Here is a 25948-nt window from a genome sequence, read left to right on the forward strand (position 1 = left end):
TGATGGCAATTTAAGCTACTTTCCCTGGCAATCAAATCTGCAAATTTGTCCATAGACTTTTATATCCACATAATTATTTATATATGAAGATTATTATCCTTAAAAATATTCCTGCAGCTAAAAATTTAAAAAGCAATTGGTAGGACAATAATTTTTCATGTATTTGGAATTACGCTGGTCTTTGTATCTGTCTTTGGGGATATGGTCTTCATTTTGTTGTGCTATCTAGAGCATGTTGAAGAATAATTGGAAAAGCACTCTGACTGATAAAGTTACTTGCTGTTTCCATTCCAGGAAAGCCCAACAGTACTGGCAACTCTGAACGGATTCAGCTCTCAGGAATGTACAATGTTAGAAAAGGGAAAATGCATTTGCCGGTCAACAGATGGACAAGACGCCAAGTTATCCTTTGCGGGACGTGCCTAATAGTATCATCGGTGAAAGAAAGCCAGACTGGAAAAATGCATGTGCTCCCCTTAATTGGTGGAAAGGCAAGTTGACAATTTCAGTGTGTGTGTGTGTGTGTGTGTGTGTGTGTGTGTGTCTACATTTATTAAAATTAAAATGAATAATGCATCATCAAAATCACATATTTTAAAACTAACGTAATGAGGAGTTAAACAAACCAAGAAAAAAAATGCAAGAGCAGTATTAAATAAAACACATCATGTTTGGGAGTAATTATGAGGACATTTGTAATCTTAAGAATGCTTACTCATCTGTATTTGTAATTTTTGCTCAAAAACAATTGCATAGGAAAAGATAACATGTCAAAACCATTATTAGTATAGCTATGCGTGTGTATCTGTAGCTTCTAATAGACAAAATAATTAAACCTAGAATCTGTAATAGCAAATTTAAAATCAAGCAGCAGCCTCAGGCAAGGGAATTGATATAAGTAACTGTATAAATCTCCATCTTTGTACAATAGGATATGTCCCAATGAGATTTTCAGTTTCTCTAAAGTCTCCTTTATTTGGTCAAATGATAATGCAATTATTGTTTTTAGATGGCATACTCATTTTGTATTTATTTGTAAAGGGGTTTGTTTTGCACATCATTTTATTTTATATTTTGCACATAGTTTGCTCTTAAGGACAGTGATTGATTTTCCACTACACTTGGAGAACAAGTTGGGAACATAGATAGCATACCATTCGCCAATCAAAAAATCCTGACTTGGGCTTTTAATCAGTGGCTATTCATGGAGATATAGGCATATTCTCCATAGCGGTGGAGGTAGCATCCAGACTGGGTTGACAACATCCACTCACTGATAGGACTGAGTCTGATGATGTTGTTAAGCCACGCCTCTGTTGCTAGGCAGACCCAGCTTTCGACTCAGTCCCTCAGTGAGGACAGGTATGTTATTCAGTAGTTTCTACCTTATCACCTTTTAAAAGAATCTATTATTGCATTTCTACCAGCTGATTTTTATCAAAATATTTGAACAGACCTGAGCCTCCCAGAGGCGGTCTTTTCCGCCTCTAGCCCTTCAGGCTGGCAATCCTTCTGTTAAAACATCAAGTGAAGGTTCCTCAGACAATTGTTCCTCTCGCCTCTCAAATTTCGTGCCTGGCTGAGCTCCGTGCTTTGCCTGGTGGCGCCTGACAGCCACCCCTTACAAACTCGATCAGCACGGCTTGCAGCAAGGTCAGAGGCTTCACACAGACAGCGGAGGCTTTTGGAGCAGCTAGGAGAGCCGTAAACACCTCAAAGGAGCCGCAGCTGTTGCGAGCGGTTTAAAATAAATCATGAAGAGCCGGTAAGCCGCGCAAGTGGGAAAAAAAGCCTTGAGGGGAAGCCGGCTGGTGGAGCGCCCCGCTGCTTCTGTTCAAAGTAGAGCGGCGATCCGCAGGTCAAATTGCGGCCGCAGAGCACCCACACAGCCCCAGGACAGTAGCTGCTCCCCTCAGCCTTTGATTGTACCACGGCAGTTTCAAAAAGGACATGAACTGCCATTTTGTGTCCACTGAATAGCCTTGCCAGAGCATTCAAAATGGCTACCGCAAGTAATTCTGAGCCAGGGGTAACCACTGTTACCATAACAGAGACACAACCTTCATCACTTTCAGAGGCAGGGATTCCAGATGGCCATCAGGACCCCTCTACTTCCGCTGGCGAGAGGAGTGGGGCCAGTAAAACAAGCAGGAGTAATGCTAAGGGGGCTGCTAGAGCAGCCAGGATTAAGAAGGCCTCCAAGGTCACCTTCAGATTTGAGAAGCAGAAGGACAGGGCCTTAGAGCGATTGTATAAAAAGGCCAGTGCCCAGAAAACTCCTGCCCTATTGCCATCTGACAGGGGCCAAGGTTCATCACCAGGACATGTGCCTCAATTTTCTCCTGCAGGCAGAGATGATAGGGAGGCTTCACTTAATCTACATTTCCCTATAGATACATCTGACATATGGGGGTGTGCGCATGATTTGCAGTCCCCACCTCATCAGGAGAACTATGTTGGGCTTATAGAACTGGAGGAATCAGTCTTGCCCTCTACCTCACAGTGCTTTTGCCCTGCGCAACTGGTAAGCTATGTGCTTGCCCAGCATGCAAGACATCATTGCGAATGCCATCCAAAAGGGCATCGCAGATGGGTTACAGCAGAAGCAGGGACAGGCTGCACAGGACATGCCTAGGTGCGCAACAGGAGTGATGGCTGTCACACCTGCAGAGGAGGCCTTTTCACTGGCCCCTGACCAGGAGGATCAGGAATCAATTTCAGAAGAGGGGGAAATCAGAGAGGAGAATCTTTCCGAGGATGAAGGGATGGCACCTGACCAAAACTTGGAGAACAAGTTGGGAACATAGATAGCATACCATTCCCCAATCAAAAAATCCTGACCTGGGCTTTTAATCAGTGGCTATAGGCATAATCTCATGCACCCACGGTGTATTTCTAGTGGGGCCAACTAATCCATACATTTGTTGTTGCGAGACCCAAATCATTTCAATTTGATGCTTAGACATATATAACCTCATTTAAATCACACTCTGTTGACCTAATCGGTCTGTCTAGGCTGTGAGATTCTGACATGAGCTGTAGAACGTAAAAAGTATTCTGAGGGCATGGAATAATCCAGTTTTATGAGCATCTAGAAGCAGAAATCTCCTATCAACCAAGTGGAGTTCAATGATCAACATTGTTGTCCTGTCATTGAAGCCACAAAGTGACCAGAGTTTCTTAATACTATAAATTGTGCTCACTGCATAGTAACTAAGAGTTACAAGCATGGGAAGAGAAATTGTGTTTTAAACCATTGCTGATTTCATTAATGCTGCCCAGTGAGTCCTTGGGATGATTACACAGCCACTCAGTGCATTTTCTGTAGAAAGGATCTCTTTGCTTGAGACACAACCACAGGTTGACCAATAATTCGGTTCCTTTGCTGGCAGAATACTATCCGGATTGCATTCAGCAACCTGGTCATTGTGTTATTCCCTGTGGAGAAAGGAGCATTTTCCAAAAGGCACAAGTTTACATCTTTTAAATTGTCCTGGTATCCTATTAGGCATTCAAAAAATTGTATGTATTCAGCATACAGTTAAAATGGTGTTTTCCAAACATGTTGAATGCTCAATCCTCCCATATTCTATTTCATCATGGATATTGGAGAGTATCAAGATATGGAAGGTTGATCTAGCACAGTGATGGTGACCCTTTTTCATGCTGGAGCGCATGCTGGAGCTGACAGGGCAACACCTCACGTGCCCTCAGAATAGGCTTCGCATGCCACCTGTGGCACTCGTGCCATAGGTTCGCCATCATGGATCTAGCATGTCAAAAGAGTGGATACTTTTCCTCTAAAAATTGTATTGCAAATTACAGTGAGCAGAACTGCTTCTTTGCAAAACGTACTCCGGTTGTTGCTACCAAACCTGATAGATATAGTACTTAAGGATTTAGAAGCAAATGTTTCCAGTATTCTTTGATGAGCAAGTCCTAATACCTTACTTGGGGGTTTCCTAGGAAAGAGAACACTTGACCAGATAGGTATGAAAAGCATAATTCATTTGAACTCTTCATTCATCCTTGAAAACATGAATATAATCTTTTTGGTTTGAAAAAAACCTCTATATTGTTATTCTAGTGCACACCAGATTTTCATAGAACATTTTTAGATTTTGGTAAACCTTATCTATCATAAGGGATTTGATTCTTTATTAGCAAAGAGACAAGTTACAATCTGATATGCAACATTCTTGGAAATCAAAATAGAGATCGGGCAGTGCATTTTCATTGTATCTTTGAAGAAACCAGCTAATTCTTATGTTCAACACTACATCAGGAGTATAGCCGACATACTGCTGTACTTGAAGTTCAGCTTTGTACATCCGCATTCATCCAAAGATAGTGTATGCCAGTGGCTCCCAACCTTTCTTCTAGCTTCAGAAGAAAAATTGTCTTCCATGGACGGGGATGTTTCCGGCAGGCCACAGACTGGTACTGGTCTGTGGCCCTGGGATTGGGGACCTCCGGTGTATGCAATGAATAGGAAAAACAAAAGTGTAATTTTTGTGACAATTTGTTAGTTAAAAAGGTCTGGCAATAAAATGGATTATTGAGAATTTTTCTAAAACTGTTTAATTAACAATTAAATCCTATGTATCATGTATTTGAAATTATGGCCCATTATATTACTTGAAGGTTAATCTCAGATATATGATCTGAAGACTTATTATAACTTTTGGATTGTTTAGCCCATTGAAATGAGCTAAAATTTGAAATTTCATATTCTTTTTATTAAATGTATACATTTCTTTTGTTATGTTGACAGCCTATTTATCCTTGCAGCTTTTTTTTCTTAACTGTATTTTTAATTAATTAATATTTTAGAAGTTTAATTCTCTTAGAAATTATGTTTTTTTAAAATATATGTATTTCCATCCATCCCTATGCAGGTAGAAGAAGTTAAAAAGCACCAGCACTGTTTAGCATTTAGCTCATCTGGACCTCAAAGTCAGAGTTACTATATCTGCTTTGACACTTTCACTGAGTACTTGCGATGGCTTCGGCAAGCTTCAAAGGTAATGTTTTTATAGTTTTGCAGATCGCTGGTATTTATTTGCTTATATCCTGCCTTTATTCTTTTTTAAATAAATAACTCAAAGCAAGAAACATACCTAGCACTCCTTCCTCCTCCTATTTTTCCCACAATAACAACTCTGTGAGTTGTGTTGAGCTGAGAGAGAGGGACTGGCCCAAGGTCATACAGCTGGCTTTCATGCCTAAGGTGGGGCTAGAACTCATGATTTGTTTTTGAAGAAACCAGGATGGTTGATATAGTTGGCATTATGTGAATGCTACAATTATAAAGTGAATGACATGGTTATGAGCAAATGGCATGGTTGTTAAGTGGATCCATTGTTTGCTGTTGGCCAATTTTTGCCAGAAACTGGAAGTAAACACCTGTTTCTGGAAAAAGCGTCATAAACCATGGTCATGTAACACCAGATGCTGCACTCACTGGTTGCTGAGTGTCCAAAATGCAACCACAGGGGGGGGCGGGCGTGTGCGCAGGTGCGCGCAACATAGGAAGTGAAACTGGGTTGTAAGTCCTTGTTGGGAAGAGTCTGTCATAACTTCAAACAGTCATTAAGCAACCGGTCATAAGTCAAGGACTACCTTTGTTCAGTTCCAAGTGAAAGCTCTTCAACAATCCAATGATAGTCTCCATCTCTTTTGTTTCCTTTCCTCTCTTCATTGCCCAGAATATATTATAACTGTGAATTGTGGATAGACTTGTATAATGCATGGTGCAATAGTTATGCTGTTGGGCAGGAAGCTAGGAAAGGGGAGATGCTGATTCAAATCCACCTCAGCTATGGAAGCTCACTGAGTGACTTTCAGCCAGTACTTCTCTCTCATATCACTCTGCCTCACAAGTTAATTTTTGTGGGGGAAATTGGAGAAAGAAGTGCTGTGTGAATTGGTTTAAGCTCCTATGGAGAATCACATGTTAGAGATATGTGGCCACGTTAATTCTGGCTGTCCTTTCACTGAGGTAGCAGTTGTCTTAATTAATTGTAATGTCTTGCACTGAAAAGCAAGGGAAACAATGACATTCACAAGTATAGGGAAAAGGATTGGAAGTTACTGGTGTTTTTAAGTTCCCGATTGCACATAATTACTTGGTACCATCCTGTGCTTTCTCTTTGTTCAGCTGGTTTGGGAAATTGCCAATGTAAGCCCATTTCGTTCTGTAATCACAGCAACATCTTCTTTGCTTTGAATGCTGAAATATATAAACCTGCTAGTATAAGCCAGTGTAGAAATAGGCAAACTTTAAAGCCGTGTTTTAAAGAAAAAAAGAACAGTAACACATTCCTTGGTATTATGGAAATGCAAATGTTTGTAAGAAATGCAGCAGATGTTTAAATTGTAACTAAAAAGGCATATTTATTTAAGAAAAAGGTGAGACGGTAAATCACTTCAGTCCATAATAAAATTCTTGTTTTTGATTTGAAAACCTTTGAGAAAAGATTGGTCTGCTGTTAAGCATTGATTATTCTAAAAATTTCTGAACTAGCTTTTGAAGTGTTTTATGGAATCTTTTCTAAGAACTTCAGAGTTCTTGAAAATTACCTATGAGTTCACGGTGAAATGAGACTGAACTCCCATTATCAGCACATAACTAGGATATTATATAAAGCTGTGCCCATCTCTTAGAAGGTTGATCTATTAAACAGCTCTGAATGCCTGATAATCTAGCTAACTGCTGATGAAGAGCCCTTGTAATATCGATCTATATATAAAAGGTAAATATCACTCACTCATCACGAAATCTCCAGAACCGTAAAGCCTACAAACTTGAAATTTGCCTCTGTTCCAACTGCCAGTTGCCTTATATTAACATGCTCATGCTAAGGAGTTAGACACTCTACTCCCCCTTCCCACCTGAAAAGAACTCTGTTCCAACTGCAAGTTGCCTTGTGTTAACACGTTCTGATGCTAAGGAGTTAGACACTCCACTTCCCCATCCCACTTGAAAAGAACTCTGTTCCAACCAGTGACGTGCAGTCAGGTGAGGCAAGTGAGGCACAGCCTCACCACTCTCATCATGAAAAGAAAAAAATGTAAAAGGAAAAAGGCCAGAGCTGAGGTCAGGCTGAGCTAGTTACTGCCTCACCGTGGATGACTCTGCTTAACTGTTTAAAAAAGCCTCTTAAAAAGCACCCTCTACTATGAGGCAGGAGAACTGCATGCGTACTACAGCATGGCTCTTTGCCTGGCTTCCTGCCTCCTCCTGTGGTCTCCTCAGTGCTCACTTGTGCTCTCCCTCCCCAAGTGTAGTTTGATTGCAGGCAGAGCCTCGTTGCGGGGCAGATGTGTGTGCTACAGCATGGCTCTTTGCCTGGCTTCCTGCCTCCTCCTATGGTCTCCTCACTGGTGCTCTCCCTCCCCATTCATTTCTCTCTCACACACACACAGCTGGATAAAACTATATAAAAATCTAGCCCAGCTTCACTGAATTCAAGTTTGAAAAGGCAACGTGGCTCCGCCTGCAATCAAACTACACTTGGGGAGGGACAGCACAAGCGAGCACTGAGGAGACCACAGGAGGAGGCAGGAAGCCAGGCAAAGAGCCATGCTGTAGTACACACACTTTCCCCCAGCCTCTTTCTTTTGGAAGGCTCGGATCGGCTTCCCTCCGGCTTCTCTGCCTCTCCTCTCACCCCAGCCTGCCAGCAGGAGGAGAGTGGGTGGGCTTTATTGTGTTCCAGGCATTTCCCACCCAGACAGCAGGCTGCATTTGCAATGATGGAGGTGTTTGGGGAAGGCAGCAGGGGAATGGGGGGGATGGCAGAGGAACTGCTTTCAAGCCACTGGAAAAGATATCCAATCCAACTTTTCTGTGTGTGTGGGTTTGTTTGAGAGTGAGTGAGAGAGGGAAGGGGGTAGGAGAGATAGTCCAATCCAACTTCTGGGTGTGTGTGTGCGTGTGTTTGAGAGAGGGGGAGGAAGGGAGAGAGGGAGGAAGGAGGGGAAGGGAGAAGAAAAAGAAAAAGAAAGAAGGAGCAAAGGAGAAAAACAAATGCTGTCACTTTAAATCGGAACTGAGCAGGCTTGGCTGTGGAATTCTGGGAGTTGAAGTCCACAAGTCTAAAAATATTTGAAACCCAGCACTGTGTCAGTGCCTCACCAGTCATAAACCTCACCGCACGTCACTGGTTCCAACTGCCAGTTGCCTCACATTCTGTTACCTCAGTTCAAACTGGCAGACGTTCCACTCCTTCATCCAGGAGCGGTCTGGGGCTCCTTACAGTATTAAATGTTGGTACCTCACCAAAATGTCTATGCCTTCCACCTATGGAACTGCTTCTGGATTCAAGGCGGCGGGACTGATATTCCCTTATGTGTTTCAATCACCAACCACCACTGTGCCAACGGCTTGTGAACCGAATGCCTCCTGAATAACTCAATCACATAGTTTTATTGTGAAGCACGGATATCCAGCTAGTCTCTATATTACTCATCCTGTTTAGCAGAGAGCCTTCATATACCTTAATGGTGCACCAAGAACTAAGCATTCTCACCAAGAATTTCTCTTCTTTCTCTGTCCAGTGTGATCTAGTGTTAGATATATGCCTACAAGTTAACACTTATTGTATCTTTAAATTGAGACATTTTAGTGGTGCATGCATGTCACTAAGGAAATATGGAAGACAACGGGAAAGCATCCTGATAAAGTCCATAACTTTGTCCCTTGATTTCTCTTCTTAAAGGGAGATTTGTGAAATAAACTAATGCTATTTGAAAAAGTCAGAGCTGACAAAATCTCAGATATTTCTTTTTAGCCATATTCTCTTAAAGTATCTTTTAAAAAATCTTTATTGAGAATTTTTACTTGCATAAAAGAAAAATAAATATATAAAAGAAGGAAAGGAAAGGAAAAAATTGCAGGGAACAAAACAATTAAAAGGATAAAAAAATCAAGGAAGTGACCTTCATTTCAGCAGTTACAATCAAAGTTGTTATCCCGCCTCTCTCTTAAACATATTCTCTTCATCCTCTCATTCAACATATTTTCAGTTGTCCAGCCTAAAAATAAACATTTTAGCTCTTTCCATTTTCAGCCAAAAGGGTCCAGCAGCATTTCACAAAGTTGCTTTTTTATTTGATCTTCCATTATGGGAACTTCAATATATCTCCATTTTATAGAAATGTAATATTGTTACTGGCTGATAGAATAATATTTTCTTCTGTAAATTTTTTCTATCATATGCAAATATATTTTTCCAGAATGATTCAACAATTCTCCCTTGTATAACTTTTACTCCCTTTAATAATGTATTTTTCTTTATTTCAAATTTATAATCTATAAGAGGGGAGTAAATAAAGAAAAGAGAGAATTTCCCTTTAATGTACCTAGCACTTTTAGTCTCTTTCAGCACTCTATACTTCTATAATCAGGTTCTCTTCTCAAAATGTTATGTTTACCTTTTTTCCTACCTATCTTTATTTAACACGGTCAGCCAATCAGTATTCTTAACAAATTTAAACCTTTTAACAATGGGAGTGTATCATTTTCTTCATGCTGTATTCACACATAATGCTAAACCAGAATATTTTCACATTGCATTATATCCGTAACGGTAAATGAAAGAAAATGGGTTCATGCCTTTGCTTTTTGTTGCTGTGCTGCCTTGAAAATTAGCAAAGTTAAAATGACACTGAACTTTCATTTCTGCAAATGCATTGAACATATGGATGATTCTTTTTTCACAGGAAAAAAAGAATTCACCTTCATGGTTGAAAATATTAAGATATAATTTGAGGAGAGTCTACCGAAGGATAAAATGGTTCACAGTTGGGCACGGGTATGATGTAAAAATAATTATGCTAGATGAATAATTCATCTACCGGTAGTTCTACGAGATGAATTCTAATAAAACAGAACAGGAAAGGAAAATAAATCGATTCCCTTGGAATAATTCTTGTTGGAATTATGGTCTTCTAATTTTAGGTGAATTTAAAATGTTACAATTTGGTAAAAAAAAAAAAGCCTGCTGTTTACTAGACTAACGCAAATATTACCAGTAATCAAGCTTTACTTGGAGAGAAAAACAAACCTATTTAATCTACAGTAATTGAACTTCCTTTGATTCTTTCTAATTAGACATTTTAATTAGTTTGATTCTGCTAGCAAAACAAATGCTTATCAAGACATGATAGTGCTAAATATCAGTATCTTTGGATCACTTAAATTTAGTCATTTATTTTCATTACATAAGCAAGAACAGGTGGGGGAAACAAATATTTTTTTTGTTCCCAAAGGAATAAATCCCTGGCTATTGAGGCGAAGGAGTCTTAGGATTTTTGAAAAGATCATTTCATTATAATGCTTGCTTGCGAAAAACTTGGTGGTTATTGATGTTGAGAATTTTGACATTGCAGGATAAAGCATATATCCCTGTCAATTTATAATGCGTAATATTGATTATTTTTTAAATCATGCCACGTGATAGATTGTGAAGCTTACTTGTTGAAGCTGCCAAAGTTAATGTGACTGGTTAGTGTTCAATAGAGTATAGAATTTGGACATCATATTAAACGGATTAATTACATTTAGAAAGGAAATGTCTCAGACAAATTAGAGGAAGGGAGTAATTATGTAATACTTTGCTTATTCTTCTCTGAAAATATTAATATACATAGAATAAAGCTCATACCATTGTATCCAAGTTCCACAAAGATAGAATAAGATACAGTACTCGGCAATTTGATTGTCCTCTGTTACAATACAAGACAGCATAAATTATGCAGAATTCCAAGTATTGCCACTTGAACAATTATTCACTTACTTGAAAAGACTGAGATTAGATGGCTGTTCCCCATACACATACCACATATTTACATGCATAGCTTGTTGCAGGCTGTCCATTGAGAATACAAGGGGAAGAAGTACAGAATAGCAGGCATTGTAGAATACTTTTATGTCAAGCATTCTATGCTGGGACTCTTCTTTGGGAGCTATTTTTTTTAAAATCTCCTTTTCATTTGCTACCAAGTGCCTCAAGAGTTTCTTTTTTGTGCAAGGTTTTAAGGGCAAAGTTGTATATGTTACGGTGAAAGACCGAAATTGGTGAATGTCAACATTCACCGGTGAATGTCGACATTCACCAGATACGCTTGGCGAATGTCCGAAAATACCCTTATCCTCTCGACACCCTTCTATTCGCGGAGTTTTTTTACAAAAACCTGCGATCCTGCGATCGGAGTTTTTTTTTTTAAACCTGCGATCCTGCTATCGCAGAGTTTTTTTTTTAAAACCTGCGATCCTGCGATCGACATAAAAAAAAAAACTTATCCTCTCGACACCCTTCTATTCGCGGAGTTTTTTTACAAAAACCTGCGATCCTGCGATCGGAGTTTTTTTTTTTAAACCTGCGATCCTGCTATCGCAGAGTTTTTTTTTAAAAACCTGCGATCCTGCGATCGACATAAAAAAAAAAAACTCCGCGAATAGAAGACGCTTAAAAGGAAGCGAGGAGCAGGGGATTAGGGTAAGGGTGTATGTCCGAAAATACCCTTATCCTCTCGACACCCTTACCCTAATCCCCTTACCCTAATACCTCGGCTCCTCGCTTCCTTTTAAAGGTCTTCTATTCGCGGAGTTTTTTTAAAAAAACCTGTGATCCTGCGATCGACATAAAAAAAAACCTCCGCGAATAGAAGACGCTTAAAAGGAAGCATATCTGCCGAGGTATTAGGGTAAGGGGATTAGGGTAAGGGTGTCGAGAGGATAAGGATATTTTCGGACATTCACCAAGCGTATCTGGTGAATGTCGACATTCACCGGTGAATGTCGACATTCACCAGATTTCGGTCTTTCACCGTAACATATACACAACTAGAGGATTGTCTCGCCCTTATGAACCTTTTTATGCCCCGGATTACCTGCAGACAAAGTACCTTTTTAAAAATAAATTGTTCCATAATGGACCAGCTCAGAATGATCATGTGAGATTTCTGAGCAGAGCTAGACCTAATTTCTCTGGTAGTGTTTGTGTTTGTTTTTTAATCCCTACTGTTATCCATACTTGCTTTCTAGAAATGTCAGAATGAGGATGCGGTTAAAGCTTTGTTTTTGCCAGGATACTATAGTGGTTTTAAAAAGGATAAATATTGGAAAACTGCATTCAAGAGTTCATACTAGCAAATGAGCAAGTCTGAATTAATCTCATCTTTCAGCTATATTTTAGATGTCATACTTACATTGTATTATTTCTTTTCCTAACTTCTTTTTATTGAAAAATATTGCTGATAATATAATTTACCTTGCTTTCCATGCAATTGCTTATTTATTCTCTGAAGAAAAAAGTGTGAATGATGAAAGGTGTGTACTGCCATCAGCTTCACAGGTCTTGGTTACTACTATACTGCAGCTATTACTTTTCCCTTCCAATTCTGGCACAGATGTTGTAGACTTTAAAATTGGGAAACCCTTCATGATAATTAACATTTAGAATACTAACTGGCTACCTGTCTCTGATCTATCTGTATCAGATCTATCTATCTAAATTGGATTTATGTATCTAACAGTTCTACGAATGCGGAGCACATTAAACAAATGAATGTGTGCGTTTTAAAAGATTCATAAGGCAACTGTGGCTAGGAGAGCCTTTGCATAGGTCCATCTTCTGCTCCAACCCCAAATTTGAGAAGGATGGCAAACACTGAACATTAGACAAGTTATCAAGATCTCCCTGAGCAGACAGAGGAATTCTGAGTCTCAGCCTCCTGGTGAAGAGGTTGAAGCTGCCAAGCCTGAATACTAAGAGCCATAGATAAGATACAACCTTTTATCAAAAGACAGTCCAGCTGCTTTCCACATCCATGGTCAAGAAATAAACAGCAAGAAGTCCATTGCCTTTTTAGGACAGGTGAAAGAGACCTAAATTTTAACAGCTAGGGACTGTTATATATAACAGGTTGAATTTCTTGTTTCTGCCGTTCAGCTTATCTGATGTGTTACTAGCACTTCTTGTGTCTATAGTTAAGCACATTACTCTCAGTTCTTCTACTGCTAGCTTCTGGGCAGTGGTGGGATTCAATTTTTTTTACTACTGGTTCTGTGGGCATGGCTTGTGGGTGTGATTTGGCTTTGTGGGCATGGCAGGGGAGGGATACTGCAAATTCCACATTCCCTCCCCACTCCTGGGGGAAGGTTACTGCAAAATCCCCATTGCCTCCTCGCCCCACTAACCTGCTTTCCAGCTCCGTTCTTCTGTTCAGGGCAACAAAAGAAGATCACCTGGAAAAACCTACAATTGTCCCTGATGGATAGGATCGCAGTCATAAAAATGAATGTACTACCAAAATTTCTTTTCCTATTTCAGAATATTCCAATTAAATTAGAAGAAGGTTTTTTAAAGGATTTGAATCAATTGGTTTCAAAATTTATTTGGCAGGGAAGAAAACCAAGAATAAAACTCAAAGCCATGCAAGATACAAAGGAAAAAGGAGGATTTGGCGTACCAGATTGGGAACTTTGTTATATTGTGGCCACCCTAACATTGTTAAAAGAATGGATAATGTTGAGAAATAAAAGATTACTCAAATTGGAAGGTCATGACCCCCAAGCAGGATGGCATGCCTTCCTGTGGTATGAAAAAGGATCTTCACATAAATATTTCAATAGACACTATATCAGACAGTCCCTGTTATTAATATGGAACAAAATTAAACACGACCACTATACCGAAAAACCCATTTGGCTATCTACGATAGAAGCATATATACACCCAAATTTAATTAATATGGAAAATATTGTTATATATTGAACAGACGGGGAGATTAAAACTAGATTAGAATTGGCATCACAGGGGGTACAAGTAGAATGGTGGTCTTATTTGCAGATACAGTCAAGGTTTGCACAGGACAGGAAGAAGGAAGTTATTGCTAAAGATTACACAGTATTAGATAAACTTTTGATAGAGACAGAAAACAAGTTGATCAAAGTGCTGTATAGATTTTTATTGGAATATAACCTCGAGGAAGAACATGTCAAACTATGGTTGCCCGGGCGAAAAATTTTGGTTATAATGTGGAATTGGCTAAGTGGGAAAAACTTTGGATACTTAATCGGAAACTAACATTGGCTACGGCGTATAAAGAAAATCTTTATAAGATGTTCTACAGATGGCATCTCCAGCCAGCATGGCTCTCCAAAATGTTTAAAAATCTGGCCCCAAATTGTTGGAAGTGTAAAAAAACACCAGGCACTTTTTATCATATGTTGTGAACATGCAATGAGGCCAAAAGATATTGGAAAATGATTCAATCATGGTTGGAACAAATGATGGGAGACCAAATTTTGTTTAAACCAGAAATTTTTCTCCTAGGTATAATACCGGAGGGGTTTAAGAAAAATGTACTCTACCTAATTTATACATGTACTAACTGCGGTGCGCATAACTTTTGCGCAGTATTAGAAAAAAGAAAATACACCATCAGAGCTAGATATAATCAGAAAAGTGTTGGCCTGTGTGGAAGCCAATAGACTCACTCTTGAGCTTAAAATTAAAGGGGAATCAGAATATTTTGAAGTCTGGAACAGATTTTATTATTGGTATAAGACAAGGTGACAAGACTGGAACGAATTGTATATATTGTGATTTGACAGAAGGATAGATAATGCACTAAGTAGGCTAATAGTTAATGGTTGAGACTAATTCTGTATAATGTGAATGTATGGTCACTTCAACTCTGCGGTACTGCATTGTTTTAAATGTAAAAATAATAAAAATATATTTCCAAAAAAAAAAAAAAAGATCAGCTGGATGGCAGCAGAGGCCAGTTCTCCAAACTATTCAAAATTTCCGCTACCGGTTCTACAGAACCTGTCAGAACTGGCTGAAAAGCACCTCTGGTTCTGGGGAGTTGGAAGTGCTCTTGAACAAACTAACATTTCTTGGGTGAAGCTGTGACGCCTAGTGTCTTTTCAAGGGCTCCACCTTGACCACAAAGTTTCCTCAGTCAAGGGATACCGAGTTCTGCAATAAACTTGAAAGATTTTGAATAAGTCTCTCTTTCAGGGAATGTTCAGTCCCCTTTGCTACCTTTGCTGGCCTTGATGCTACTGGTACTGCTACTGTTACTACTACATAAAATAATGTACCCCTTCCTTGAGACATTTGCAGGGCTCCTATATATTCCTCCATGTCCTGCTTTATAAAACCTTGATAGATTAACTCTGATCTCAACTCCATCATCCTTCTAGAAGAAGGTAGTAGATTAAAAAAAGGTCCAAAGCAAGGATATGGCTCCCCAATATGGAACCCCCACCTCAAAATGGTAGCTCTGATTTGTGTCCTTCATCTCAGAATGGTACAAATGAAGAAGCGCATTGGTTAGAATATTCATCTGGTTTAAAAGGTGGCTTTGGTTTTCTGACCTTTTTTTAAAAAAATGTTGTTTTTGAATCACACTTCTTTGCTGTTCTAATTGGGGCAGTAATCATGCAATACACACAAAGCGTTCAAAGAGGGTTTTTTTTTTGTGTGATACGGGATTTCTTTATGCATTAGAAGCAATGCCATTATAAAATTTGAAGTACCAGTTTTGCTTTCATGCTTCAGTTGAACCTGTTACATGTTGTTTTCCTGTCAGCGATCTTTTTTGCCACCTTAAACATCACTTGAAAGGTGTCACAGTGTAAGTCGCAATTAAGGCTGAGCTGAGATCCTGGATGTCTATCAGATTTATGTCTCTCTCAACTGAGAATCCTATCGCCAAGTTCAAATTTAGTTTAGCTGTCTGAGGATAGACTATGTATGTGTCTGCTCCTGTAGGGTTTTACTTTTGATTCTTAAACTGGTGACATCTAAACCAAGAAAGAGTGGATTAGTGATGGAGTGAATTCCTACAAACCCTAAGAACAGAGCCCCTGGAGAGAAATGATCGGATTTGCAATTCAATAATATTTGGAAGGCTTCAAATTCCATACCTAGTTAAGTGCAAACTAAAATATTCTGCTCTGAAAAGTGGCTCAGAACACAGCTGCTCTAGACATCAAAGGAAGACTGCTTTTTAAAAAAAGAATTAAGGCAGCTTTCTATAAATCTAATGTACAAGACAATGGGGGAAGAAACAGCCATCCCAAATCCCACAGACTCCATGTTTTTATTTATTTTATTTTATCTTTTATTGTTCTCCAAAATACAGGCTGCCATACAAGGCTGTTGAGACTGTGAAGCTGAGACCACGAAGAAGTTGTAGAAAGGTCAACTTGTATCGCTGACCTTTAATATCTAACATTATCTAGATTATGCTTTTCTAGTTTAGAGACTTGAAGGCCGTTATTGCTGGTGTTTTGTGACCCTGCTTCAAAATAAGCAAACCAAAAACAATTTTAACTGGCTCTGAGTTATTAAGCTTTGTAAAGGAATGAATTCTTGTTTGCTCTCCCCGGGTGTTGGCTTGAGAAGCAATGAGTGTTTCAGCACCTCTTTTTTTTCTTTCTGTCCCGTTTAGATGCCGTGCTTGATTGCATCCTCATTTGAGGTTTCAGAAAGCCACGGCAATAAAAATGTCAAGTTAACAGTGTGGCTTTGTTGTTATGGGACTGAATAACTGGAAATTTTTAGTCTTTTGAAGGATACTGATGGATGGAATGACGATTCCTTTTCATTCTCCTAGGACATACTCACCTGGTTAGGGTTAATCACATAACAAAACATTCAACTTATTCAAAATAGGATTTTGGAAAAAACAACAATTGTGTATAATGTACAGGTAGTCCTCGACTTACAACAGTTCGTTTAATGACTGTTCAAAGTTACAACAGAACTGGAAAAAGTGACGTATGACAATTTTTTTTCACATTTACACCCTTTGTAGCAGCCTCACGATCATGTGATCAAAATTCAGGTGCTTGGCAATTGATTCATACTTCTGACTGTTTCTGTGCCCGAAGGTCACATGATCCCCTTTGCAGTTTTCTGATCAGCAAAGTCAACGGGGAAGCCAGATTCATTTAACAATCGTGTTACTAACTTATGAATTGCAGTGATTCGCTTAACAAATGGGGCAAAAAAGGTTGTAAAATGGGGCAAAATTCACTTAACAACATAAATATTGGGCTCACTTGTGGTTGTAAGTCGAGGACTACCTGTATACCAGTATGAAGTCCTCCATTGGACTTATATCTGTCCAAGGTTTCTGGATTCATCAGCTTTAGTGAGAAAACAATTCCCTCCAATGTTGTGAATTTCCATTCTTTTGTCAGCCAATACAGGTAGTCCTTGACTTGTGACCACAACTGAGCCAAACATTTCTGCTGCTAAGTGACACATTTGTTAATTGAGTTTTGCCCCATTGTACAGCCTTTCTTGCCAGAGCTGTGAATCATTGCCATTGTTAAGTTTATAACACGATTGTTAAGGGAATGTGGCTTCCCCATTGATATCAGAATGTCGCAAAAGGGGATCAAATAACCCCAAGACATTGCAACCGTCATAAATATGAGTCAGTTGCCAAGGGTCTGAATTTTGATCACATGACCATGGGGATGCTGCAATAGTCGTAAGTGTGAAAAATGGTCATAAGTTACTGTTTCAGTGCCATTGTAACTTTGAACAGTCACTAAATGAACTTTTGTAAATTGAGGACTACCTGTATTGCAGGTGTGGTTTGTACAAAACTGGCAGGCCTAAGATAGAGCCTTCAAGTGCTTCCCTTTTATAGTAAGGCAGAAGTGACCTTTAGCGACTCTAAAACTGTTAGTACTGATCACTGAGCAAGAGGCAAAATGTAGCTGTAGTTGGAAAGTTTATCAGCAGCAATACTTATTGAATAAAAATATTTCAAATATTTGGGTATTACATTCCAGTCATTTTTGTCAGAGAAGAAACAGATGAAAGGTGCTTCTGTTTGAACCCATAAAACTGCCAATGCAATTTTATGATTCATCAGCAGTGGCAACAATAATGGCGTCCTGGTGTCCCTAAATCTATTTAAAGTCAGGATAACGAGCCTACAGTTTCAAGATTTACAGCTCTATTATAAAGTTCTGACAACCTTCACAACAACCCAAGTTCATTAGAGCTTCCTTTAGGTTCTGCAATGTGTCATCAAATTCTTCTAGACTTCAAATCATGGCTACAGTCTGTCAAACCTCCCTTAACATTTTCTCACTTTAAAGCCTTGTTAAAACTGACCCTTTAATGGAGCACTTTTTGGCATCCTTAATTTCCTGGAAGGTAAGAATGCTTACAGATCTTGCCAGTGATAGACAACCTTTTTGTTCTCGCGTGCTGAAAGCGTGGCCACACCCATAATGTAATGCATGTGTGACTGCCGCCCCCGTGGGCCATGCCGCTCTGCGCATGCACACACTCCCTCCATGCTTCCCTGCCCCTCCCGCACATATGCGCCCCCCCCATGGCCCGTTTTGGCTTTAGCAGGCCTCCCTGAAGCCTCCTGGGACCAAAAACAGGGCGCAGGGAAGCCCTTCCCCATCCCTTGCGCATGAACACGTGTCTCCCACATGCACGGCAAAGATCCAAAAACCAGCTGGCCGGCAGGAGGCATGCATGCGCGGTAGAGCTGAGCTGGGGCGACAGCTTGCATGGCCGCAGAGAGGGCTCCATGTGCCACCTGTGGCACGCATGCCATAGGTTCGCCCTCATGGTCTTAGACATTGAGGCCTCTGAACCAAATTCACAGGGAGTCCTCAGTGAACTGTAATTGGGACCAGGAACTTTGTTACTATGCAGTGCGATTGTAAAGTAAAAGTCACATGACTGTGCCAACTTACAATGGCAATTCAATTAAGGCGATGTCATGTGACTGCTGATGGCTTCCCTATCGACTTTACTTCTCAGGAGCCAGCAATAAAGGTCACAAACAATGATCACATGACTGTGGTTCACTGGGACCATTGTAATTGTGCAGTGGTTGCTAAACATCCGAATCAGGAGCATGTGATTGCACACTGTGATGGCTGCAGTTTTGAGGACCAACTATAAGTCTCCTCACTCAGCACCATTGTGACTTCGAGCAGTTGCTGAATGAGTGTTGCTAAATAAGGACAACCTGTATTTCCATTAGGTTTTTAGAGGGACCTTGTGGCTTAGCTTTGATTTGCTAATCTATCTCTTATCACCGGGGTCAATGCTATAATTCAGCTTTTAAAACTGCATTCTTTAAACAAATATTGCACTGAAGTTATATTTTTCAGTTTAGTAACATTAATTACAATGCATTGATTATTGTTATTATTTAGTAGTAGTGGTAATACTAATAAAATTTGAGCCAGAAAATACATTGTACTGTACAGAACCTGTGCTTACTGCAACAAATGAAGCTAAATACAGAGTTAAGTCCAATTCAAAAGGTATTGTGAATCACCACATCATGTCCCGAGGTTAGAAATTCTTCCTTAATTTTATGCTATTAAAGAGCATTCTTAGATTGTTGCTAAAGGCATATTATCCTTGATTGTTGCCTTTGGAGAAAAAGAAAAAAGACTGCAGCCTGATGATTATGTCTAATATAAACTACATTATCAAGTTCAAGAAAGATTTTATTTAATTTTAAGCATATTTCTCTGAGTTTGTGCATGTGCTCACCTACAGACATATACATATAGCCCATTGTTTGACAGAATGATAAAAACTGAGGGTAAAGGATAATTTAAAAAACCCAAAGCAATCATAAAATTTGGCTAATTAATGATAGATAGTCTGTGAACTTATAAAGCCCCATTCATTTGTTTTAGATACCCAAGAGACCTCAAGTTATAAGTTATCCTCACACTCAGCCCGCCATTTTCACATGCAGCTGAAAAATTAATTTACCCCAAGGGGAGATGGATGGATGGATGGATGGATGGATGGATGAATGGGCGGACAGACAGACAGACAAAAAATTCTGAATATTGTATAATCACCTTTGGTCCTCCATGCCATACTGGGTTACCTTTCTAGTTTTTCCTCTTTTCCTCCTAGTGTGAACACAACTTCGTGAATATTATCATGCTGCAGCTAAAACATGCTTGCCGTTGATTAATTTTATGCCACTAAATCATTTTCAACTCCTAGCAACCATTTTTAGCAGTTTTGAGCATTTACAAAATTCCCCCAGCCATTTGGATAGCTTTCAATGATTATTGTGTGTCCTCTGTAATAAATTATGTATATTCAGCTTTTAGTTAAGTGATAGAGAATTGAACCAAGTAACAAAGTTGGAGACCATAATAAATCAGATTAATTATGTTCCCTTGGTGCACCCATAAAAGCGTTTGTTACACTTATTACTGGTATTTGCTGTAGAGAAACATCCAGTCCCCAGGCAATGATGCTGAATCTTCTCTCTCTCTTTTAGTTTACCTTTTATTACCCTCTCATTAACTGAGTTGGAAATAAACTAATGAAACTCCTAGTATGATAGTTAATCATCTTCTCCATATTTTAATATATTTCATGTGCTTCGGGAAATCATACCTAAGCTTTCTTTTGTAGGATTGATTTTTTTTACTTTTTCACTGGTGTCTAACCCTCTTTGTCTTTGGAGTCACTTTGGATAGCAAGATGGGCAGCATATAAATTTAATAATAATAATAACAACAACAACAACAACTTGGAACAGCTTATATCCTCCGACGTTACCTTAACAGTTCCTAGGTCCTTGGTTAGGACTCGAGCTGTTGAGCTACCAACCAGCCCCAAAGGCTGTGAATCTCACCAAAGATTATCATCATCATCATCATAATGATAATATCATCAATCAGTCAGTCAATCAATGAAATCAAATCTTCCCCCATCCCTTTAGATTTTATTAGTAGAGGAGAGAACTTAGAGAAATAGTACAGGTACTGTGTTTCCCCGAAAATAAGTGTGTCTTATTTTCTTTTGACTTTCGAAATAAGCTCTTGGCCTTATTTTCGGGGAGGTCTTATTATTTTTGAGGTGCAGGAGGCGGTGAGCGTGGTCACCTCATGGCTGCTGCTATGTTGCAATATTTTCGGGGAGGTCTTATTTTAGCGCATGCGCGCAAAAGCTTGATTGGGTTTATTATCTGAGGAGGTCTTATTTTCAGGAGAACAGTTCTCAACTTAAAACCATGTATTTAGTGACAATTGGAAGTTACAACGCACTGAAAAAAGTGATTTACAATAGTTTTCACACTTACGTTGCAGCATCCCCATGGTCATGCAATCAAAATTCAGATGCTTGGCAACTGGCATGTATTATGACGGTTGCAATACTCTGGGGTCATGTGATCATCTTTTGTGATTTTCTGACAAGTAACCTCAATGCCAAAGCCAGATTCATTTAACAACCATGTTTCTAGGTGAACACCTGCATTGGTTCACTTAAGAGCTCTGTCAAGAAAAGTCATAAAGTGTGGCAAAACCCACTTAACATATGTCTTGCTTAGCAACAGAAATGTTGGGCTCAGTTGTAGTCATAAGTCGAGGAATGCCTGTATTGGAAACAATACCAGTCCTATACTTTTCTCATTACTTAGAGAAATCCAATGGTAGTTGAAGAACTCTTTAAACTCAATGGATGGGATTCTGTTTGGGACCTCTAGCTACAGAAGATGGATGCATCTATGTTTTTTCTGCTTATTTTTCTTTGATCAAAGAAATAAACTACGCAGAACAGAGATGGCATATGGAACTTTAACAAAGGACAATTTGTATTTCTTTGCAGTTTCATCCATAAAGCTGGTCTATTTTGTATGAGAAAACAAGGATTGTGGTGTCTCACTTGTGGTTTCATTTGCTTATATATAATGATCTAAATATATAATGCTTTACAAAAACCCCAAGCTCCTTACTGACAGTTTTTCAAATAAAAAATACAGACAAACAAGAGAAAGGGAAGAAGGACACATAGATAAACCAAGCCAGTATATATTATTGTTTCATTCATATATGTTTTGTTTAGCTACAGTATAGGAGCTAGGCCCGTGATGCGGACCCATGGGACGTGTGCCACAGGTGGCACACAGAGCCCTCTCTGAGGGCACATGAGCCATTGCCCCAGCTCAGCTCCACAGTGCATGCACGGGCACCTCCCAGTGGCCAGCTGGTTTTTGGGTCTCTGCTGCTCATCTGCAGGGGTGGGGCACATGTGGGAGATGTGTAAGCCTGCGTGGGGGAATGGAGTGCACATGTGGGGGTCGCATGTGAATGCACAGGGGTGGGGTTCACAGGGGTTCACATATGCATGCACGGGGAAGGGGGATCATGGCGGTCGCGCACGCATGCATGGGGGCGGGGTGCACACAGTGGGGGTTGCACATGCATTGCATTATGGGTGTGTGCACACACTTTCAGCACGCGGCGACAAAAAGGTTAGCCATCACTGAACTAGGATAATGACCTAAAGTGTTCCCGAACAAAATGAGCTTGAAAGAGGAACTTAATGGAAATAAAGGAGGCTTGTTGCTTTCAGAAGTACATTTCCAAGTGTAAACAACAAGAGAATAGGTGAAGCTGTTCTAGGGAGTAGGATATTTTTGAATGGATGAAGTATATTGAGCAGAATAGGGACAACTACAGAAAAAGAAAAGTTTCTACAGAGACATCCGCAGGCTACAAAGAATTGCCCCCTTTTACATGTGTGATGTCACATCACATATGTAAAAGGGATGGAGCTTGCAGTGCAACAATATGACACCACTTCCATCATTTTTATCTCCTTTGGCTTCCCGCACACAGACACCTCTAGCAGATGAAACATGTGCAGGCCATTCAGAAGGACACAGGTACAGAGAAACTTAAAAGTAACTGGGAAATAAATATGAGACTTCATTGAAAGATTAATATTTAAGGAGACACTCTCCTCCCCTGTTGTTTTCTTAAAATAGCCTTGCACACACTTAGCTTTTATAGCTGAACTAATTTGATAAGCAGCAAAGTATCCTTACTTAGCCAATAAGCACTTTTAATTTTTAAAAAAAATTGGTTTGTTTTTAGATTGCTTCCCAGCGAATAAGCTCAGTGGATCTCTCATGTTGCAGCTTGGAGGATATGCCTGCCAATCTTTTTTATAGCCAGGACCTCACTCATCTCAATTTGAAGCAAAATTTCCTAAGGCTGAACCCTAGCTCATCAATGGTCAGAGGACTCGACGACCTACAAAGGTAAAACAGCTTTTTAATCTATTTCGTTTTCCCTTCGGGGAGAAAAATGCAATTGCTTTAAACTCTCTTAAACCATGCCTTAAAAGTTTCTAGCTGTATTAAGTCCTTGTGTTTCACCTGAACCTCAAGCGTATGTGCCCAGAGTGATTTTCAAGAGCCCAATCCATTTTACATAACTTGATGGTTTCATGGGAACTGACTGTTGCAACAATATTTTACAGTGGGTAAATTTGTGGGAAGGACACATTGTTAAAAATGGGTAGAGGCTAAAGAGAATAAACCACAATGATCCATTGACCATGTTTAACCGAATTATACTTGCAAAACAAAATGACAAATGGTCCACAGATTTTGTCACTCTGCTTGTCTGCATATGCTTTGATTGCTCATTTGTATGGTATTGATGACTTGCAAAAGATAGAAAATCAACTCTTTTTCCATTTGAAATATTTGCTTTCTTTTAGAGTCTCTGTTAAAGACTTTTAGCTATTCAAATGGTTGCTTGCAAGGCTGAATGCTAGTTGGGATCTTGGTTAAAGTAGTGTGCCCTCTACTTTACATAGTCTGTAGTGCCTTTTCTTTCTTCACTGTATCCAAATAGCTGCCTCTAAAACTATTTGCATTTTTTGTGATGTAATTTGGAAAGAGTTTACTATCAAAGAGACCGTTAGTTGGATTTAATTATCTTTCTGTTCACTTCAAGTGGATTTGCCAGGAAAGTACACTTCAGACTAGAAGGGAAGATTAAGGCTTCTTCCTGTCCCAGGAAGGGGAAAAAACTTCCTTTTAGTTCCATGTACTGATTTTGGTTGACCGCATTTCAACTTTGTTACTGAATAATTCATTATAGCCACAGGACACTCTAGTGGCAAAAACATACATAAAAAGTGGGAATAAGATATAATAGTTAACAAACATAGTAAAGCAGTTAGTGGTTTGTGCCTTGTCATTTAAATTGTCTCTGAGTTTGTTTCCAACTTGAGTAGTGTGAGATAGTTACAACCAGGTTTCAGTGACCAGGATCGTTCTTTATAACTATGCCAGCTACCATTCTTAGTTGGACACAACAGGAAAAGGAATACAGGTATCCCTCAACTTACAAGCGGTTGGTTAATGACCCTTTGAAGTTATGGCAGACTCAAGAAAAGTTACGACCTGTTCTCAGAATTATGACTGACACATCACCAGACGGTCCAAGCTGGTACCGCCCCAAGCACCTGATGGAACCGGATAGGTTCCAGACGGAGCTTGGGCCATTACCTGTAGCCCTGACCCGCGCTCGGTCGGAGGACCTAGCGGCCGCCTGGAATAGGGCGGCGGCTGGGGCCTTGGACCGGGTTGCGCCTTTGCGACCTCTCCTGCGACAGCGACCCACCCGGGCTCCTTGGTATACCGAGGAGCTGAGGGTGATGAAGCGCCATAGGAGACGTCTAGAGAGCAGGTGGAGGTCCTCACGCTCCGAATCTGATCGAACACAGGTAAGAGCCTATTTACGGACCTACCTTGTGGCATTAAGGGCGGCCAAACGTAGATATTGCGCCGCTCTTATTGCGTCCGCGGATAACCGCCCTGCCGCCCTGTTTAGGGTGACCCGCTCCCTCTTGTCACAGAGGACGCGGGGGGCACCCTTGCAGGGCAGAGCAGAGGAGTTTGGGGAATATCTGCAGGACAAAGTCGCTCAGATCCGGAGTGGATGGGCCCCCCTCAGTGGACCAGACGGGCCGCCAACAGCGAGTCTTGTGAGACCATCCTGGGAGGAGTTTGATTCTGTTGCCCCCGAGGATTTGGATAGGTTGCGTGGACGGCTGCGACCCACCACATGTTTAATGGACCCGTGTCCCTCCTGGTTGGTACTGGCATCTTGGGAGGTGACCCGAGGCTGGCTTCTGGGCCTGGTGAATGCCTCATTGGGTGAGGGATCCTTGCCAACCGCCTTGAAGGAGGCGGTGGTGAGGCCCTTACTTAAGGGGCCTTCACTTGACCCAACGGAGCTAGCTAATTACCGTCCAGTCTCCAACCTTCCCTTTTTAGCGAAGGTTGTTGAGAATGTGGTGGCGCAGCAGTTTCCACGACACCTTGACGAATCCGATTATCTAGACTCACGCCAGTCCGGCTTCCGACCCGGGCACAGCACGGAGACAGCCTTGGTCGCGTTGGTCGATGATCTCTGGAGGGCCAGAGATAGAGGTTGTTCCTCTATCCTGGTCCTATTAGACCTCTCGGCGGCTTTTGATACCATCGACCATGGTATCCTATTGCGCCGGTTGGAGGGGATAGGAGTCGGAGGTACCGTTCTGCGGTGGTTCGGCTCCTACCTCTCCGACCGGAAGCAATGTGTGTTGACAGGGGGACAGAGGTCGACCCCGAGGCCACTCACTTGTGGAGTGCCACAGGGGTCGGTCCTCTCGCCTCTCCTGTTCAACACATATGTGAAGCGGCTGGGTGAGATCATCCGTGGTTTTGGGGTTGAGTGTCACTTCTACGCTGATGATACCCAGCTGTATATTTCAACCCCAAACCACCCCAACGAGGCTGTCGAAGTGATGTCCCGGTGTTTGGAAGCCGTCGGGTTCTGGATGGGGGACAACAGACTTAAACTCAACCCCTCCAAGACTGAGTGGCTGTGGCTACCGGCACCTCGGTTCAGCCAGCTGATTCCATCGCTGGCCATAGGGGGCGAACAATTGCCCCCTGTGGAACGGGCGCGCAATTTGGGCGTCCTCCTTGATGCCCGGCTGTCAATGGATGACCATGTGGCAGCCGTGGCAAGGGGGGCGTTCCACCAGGTTCGCCTGGTGCGCCAATTGCGCCCCCTACTGGACCGGGATGCCCTACACACGGTCACTCA

The 25948-nt window shown here is 40.7% G+C and overlaps 1 protein-coding gene across 1 annotated transcript in view; it reads left to right on the plus strand.

Annotated features, from left to right (window-relative positions):
- The window catches only part of PHLPP1 (PH domain and leucine rich repeat protein phosphatase 1), a 205094-nt gene that overhangs the window by 112824 nt on the left and 66322 nt on the right, over nt 1-25948 (plus strand). The window contains exons 2-4 of the mRNA XM_081951854.1: nt 295-495; nt 4903-5024; nt 22934-23100. Coding sequence (XP_081807980.1) covers nt 295-495; nt 4903-5024; nt 22934-23100 — 490 coding nt within the window. The remainder of the gene's footprint in view (nt 1-294; nt 496-4902; nt 5025-22933; nt 23101-25948) is intronic.

Source organism: Natrix helvetica (genome assembly GCF_964273705.1).
Source record: "Natrix helvetica genome assembly, chromosome: 4".
NCBI lineage: Eukaryota > Metazoa > Chordata > Lepidosauria > Squamata > Natricidae > Natrix > Natrix helvetica.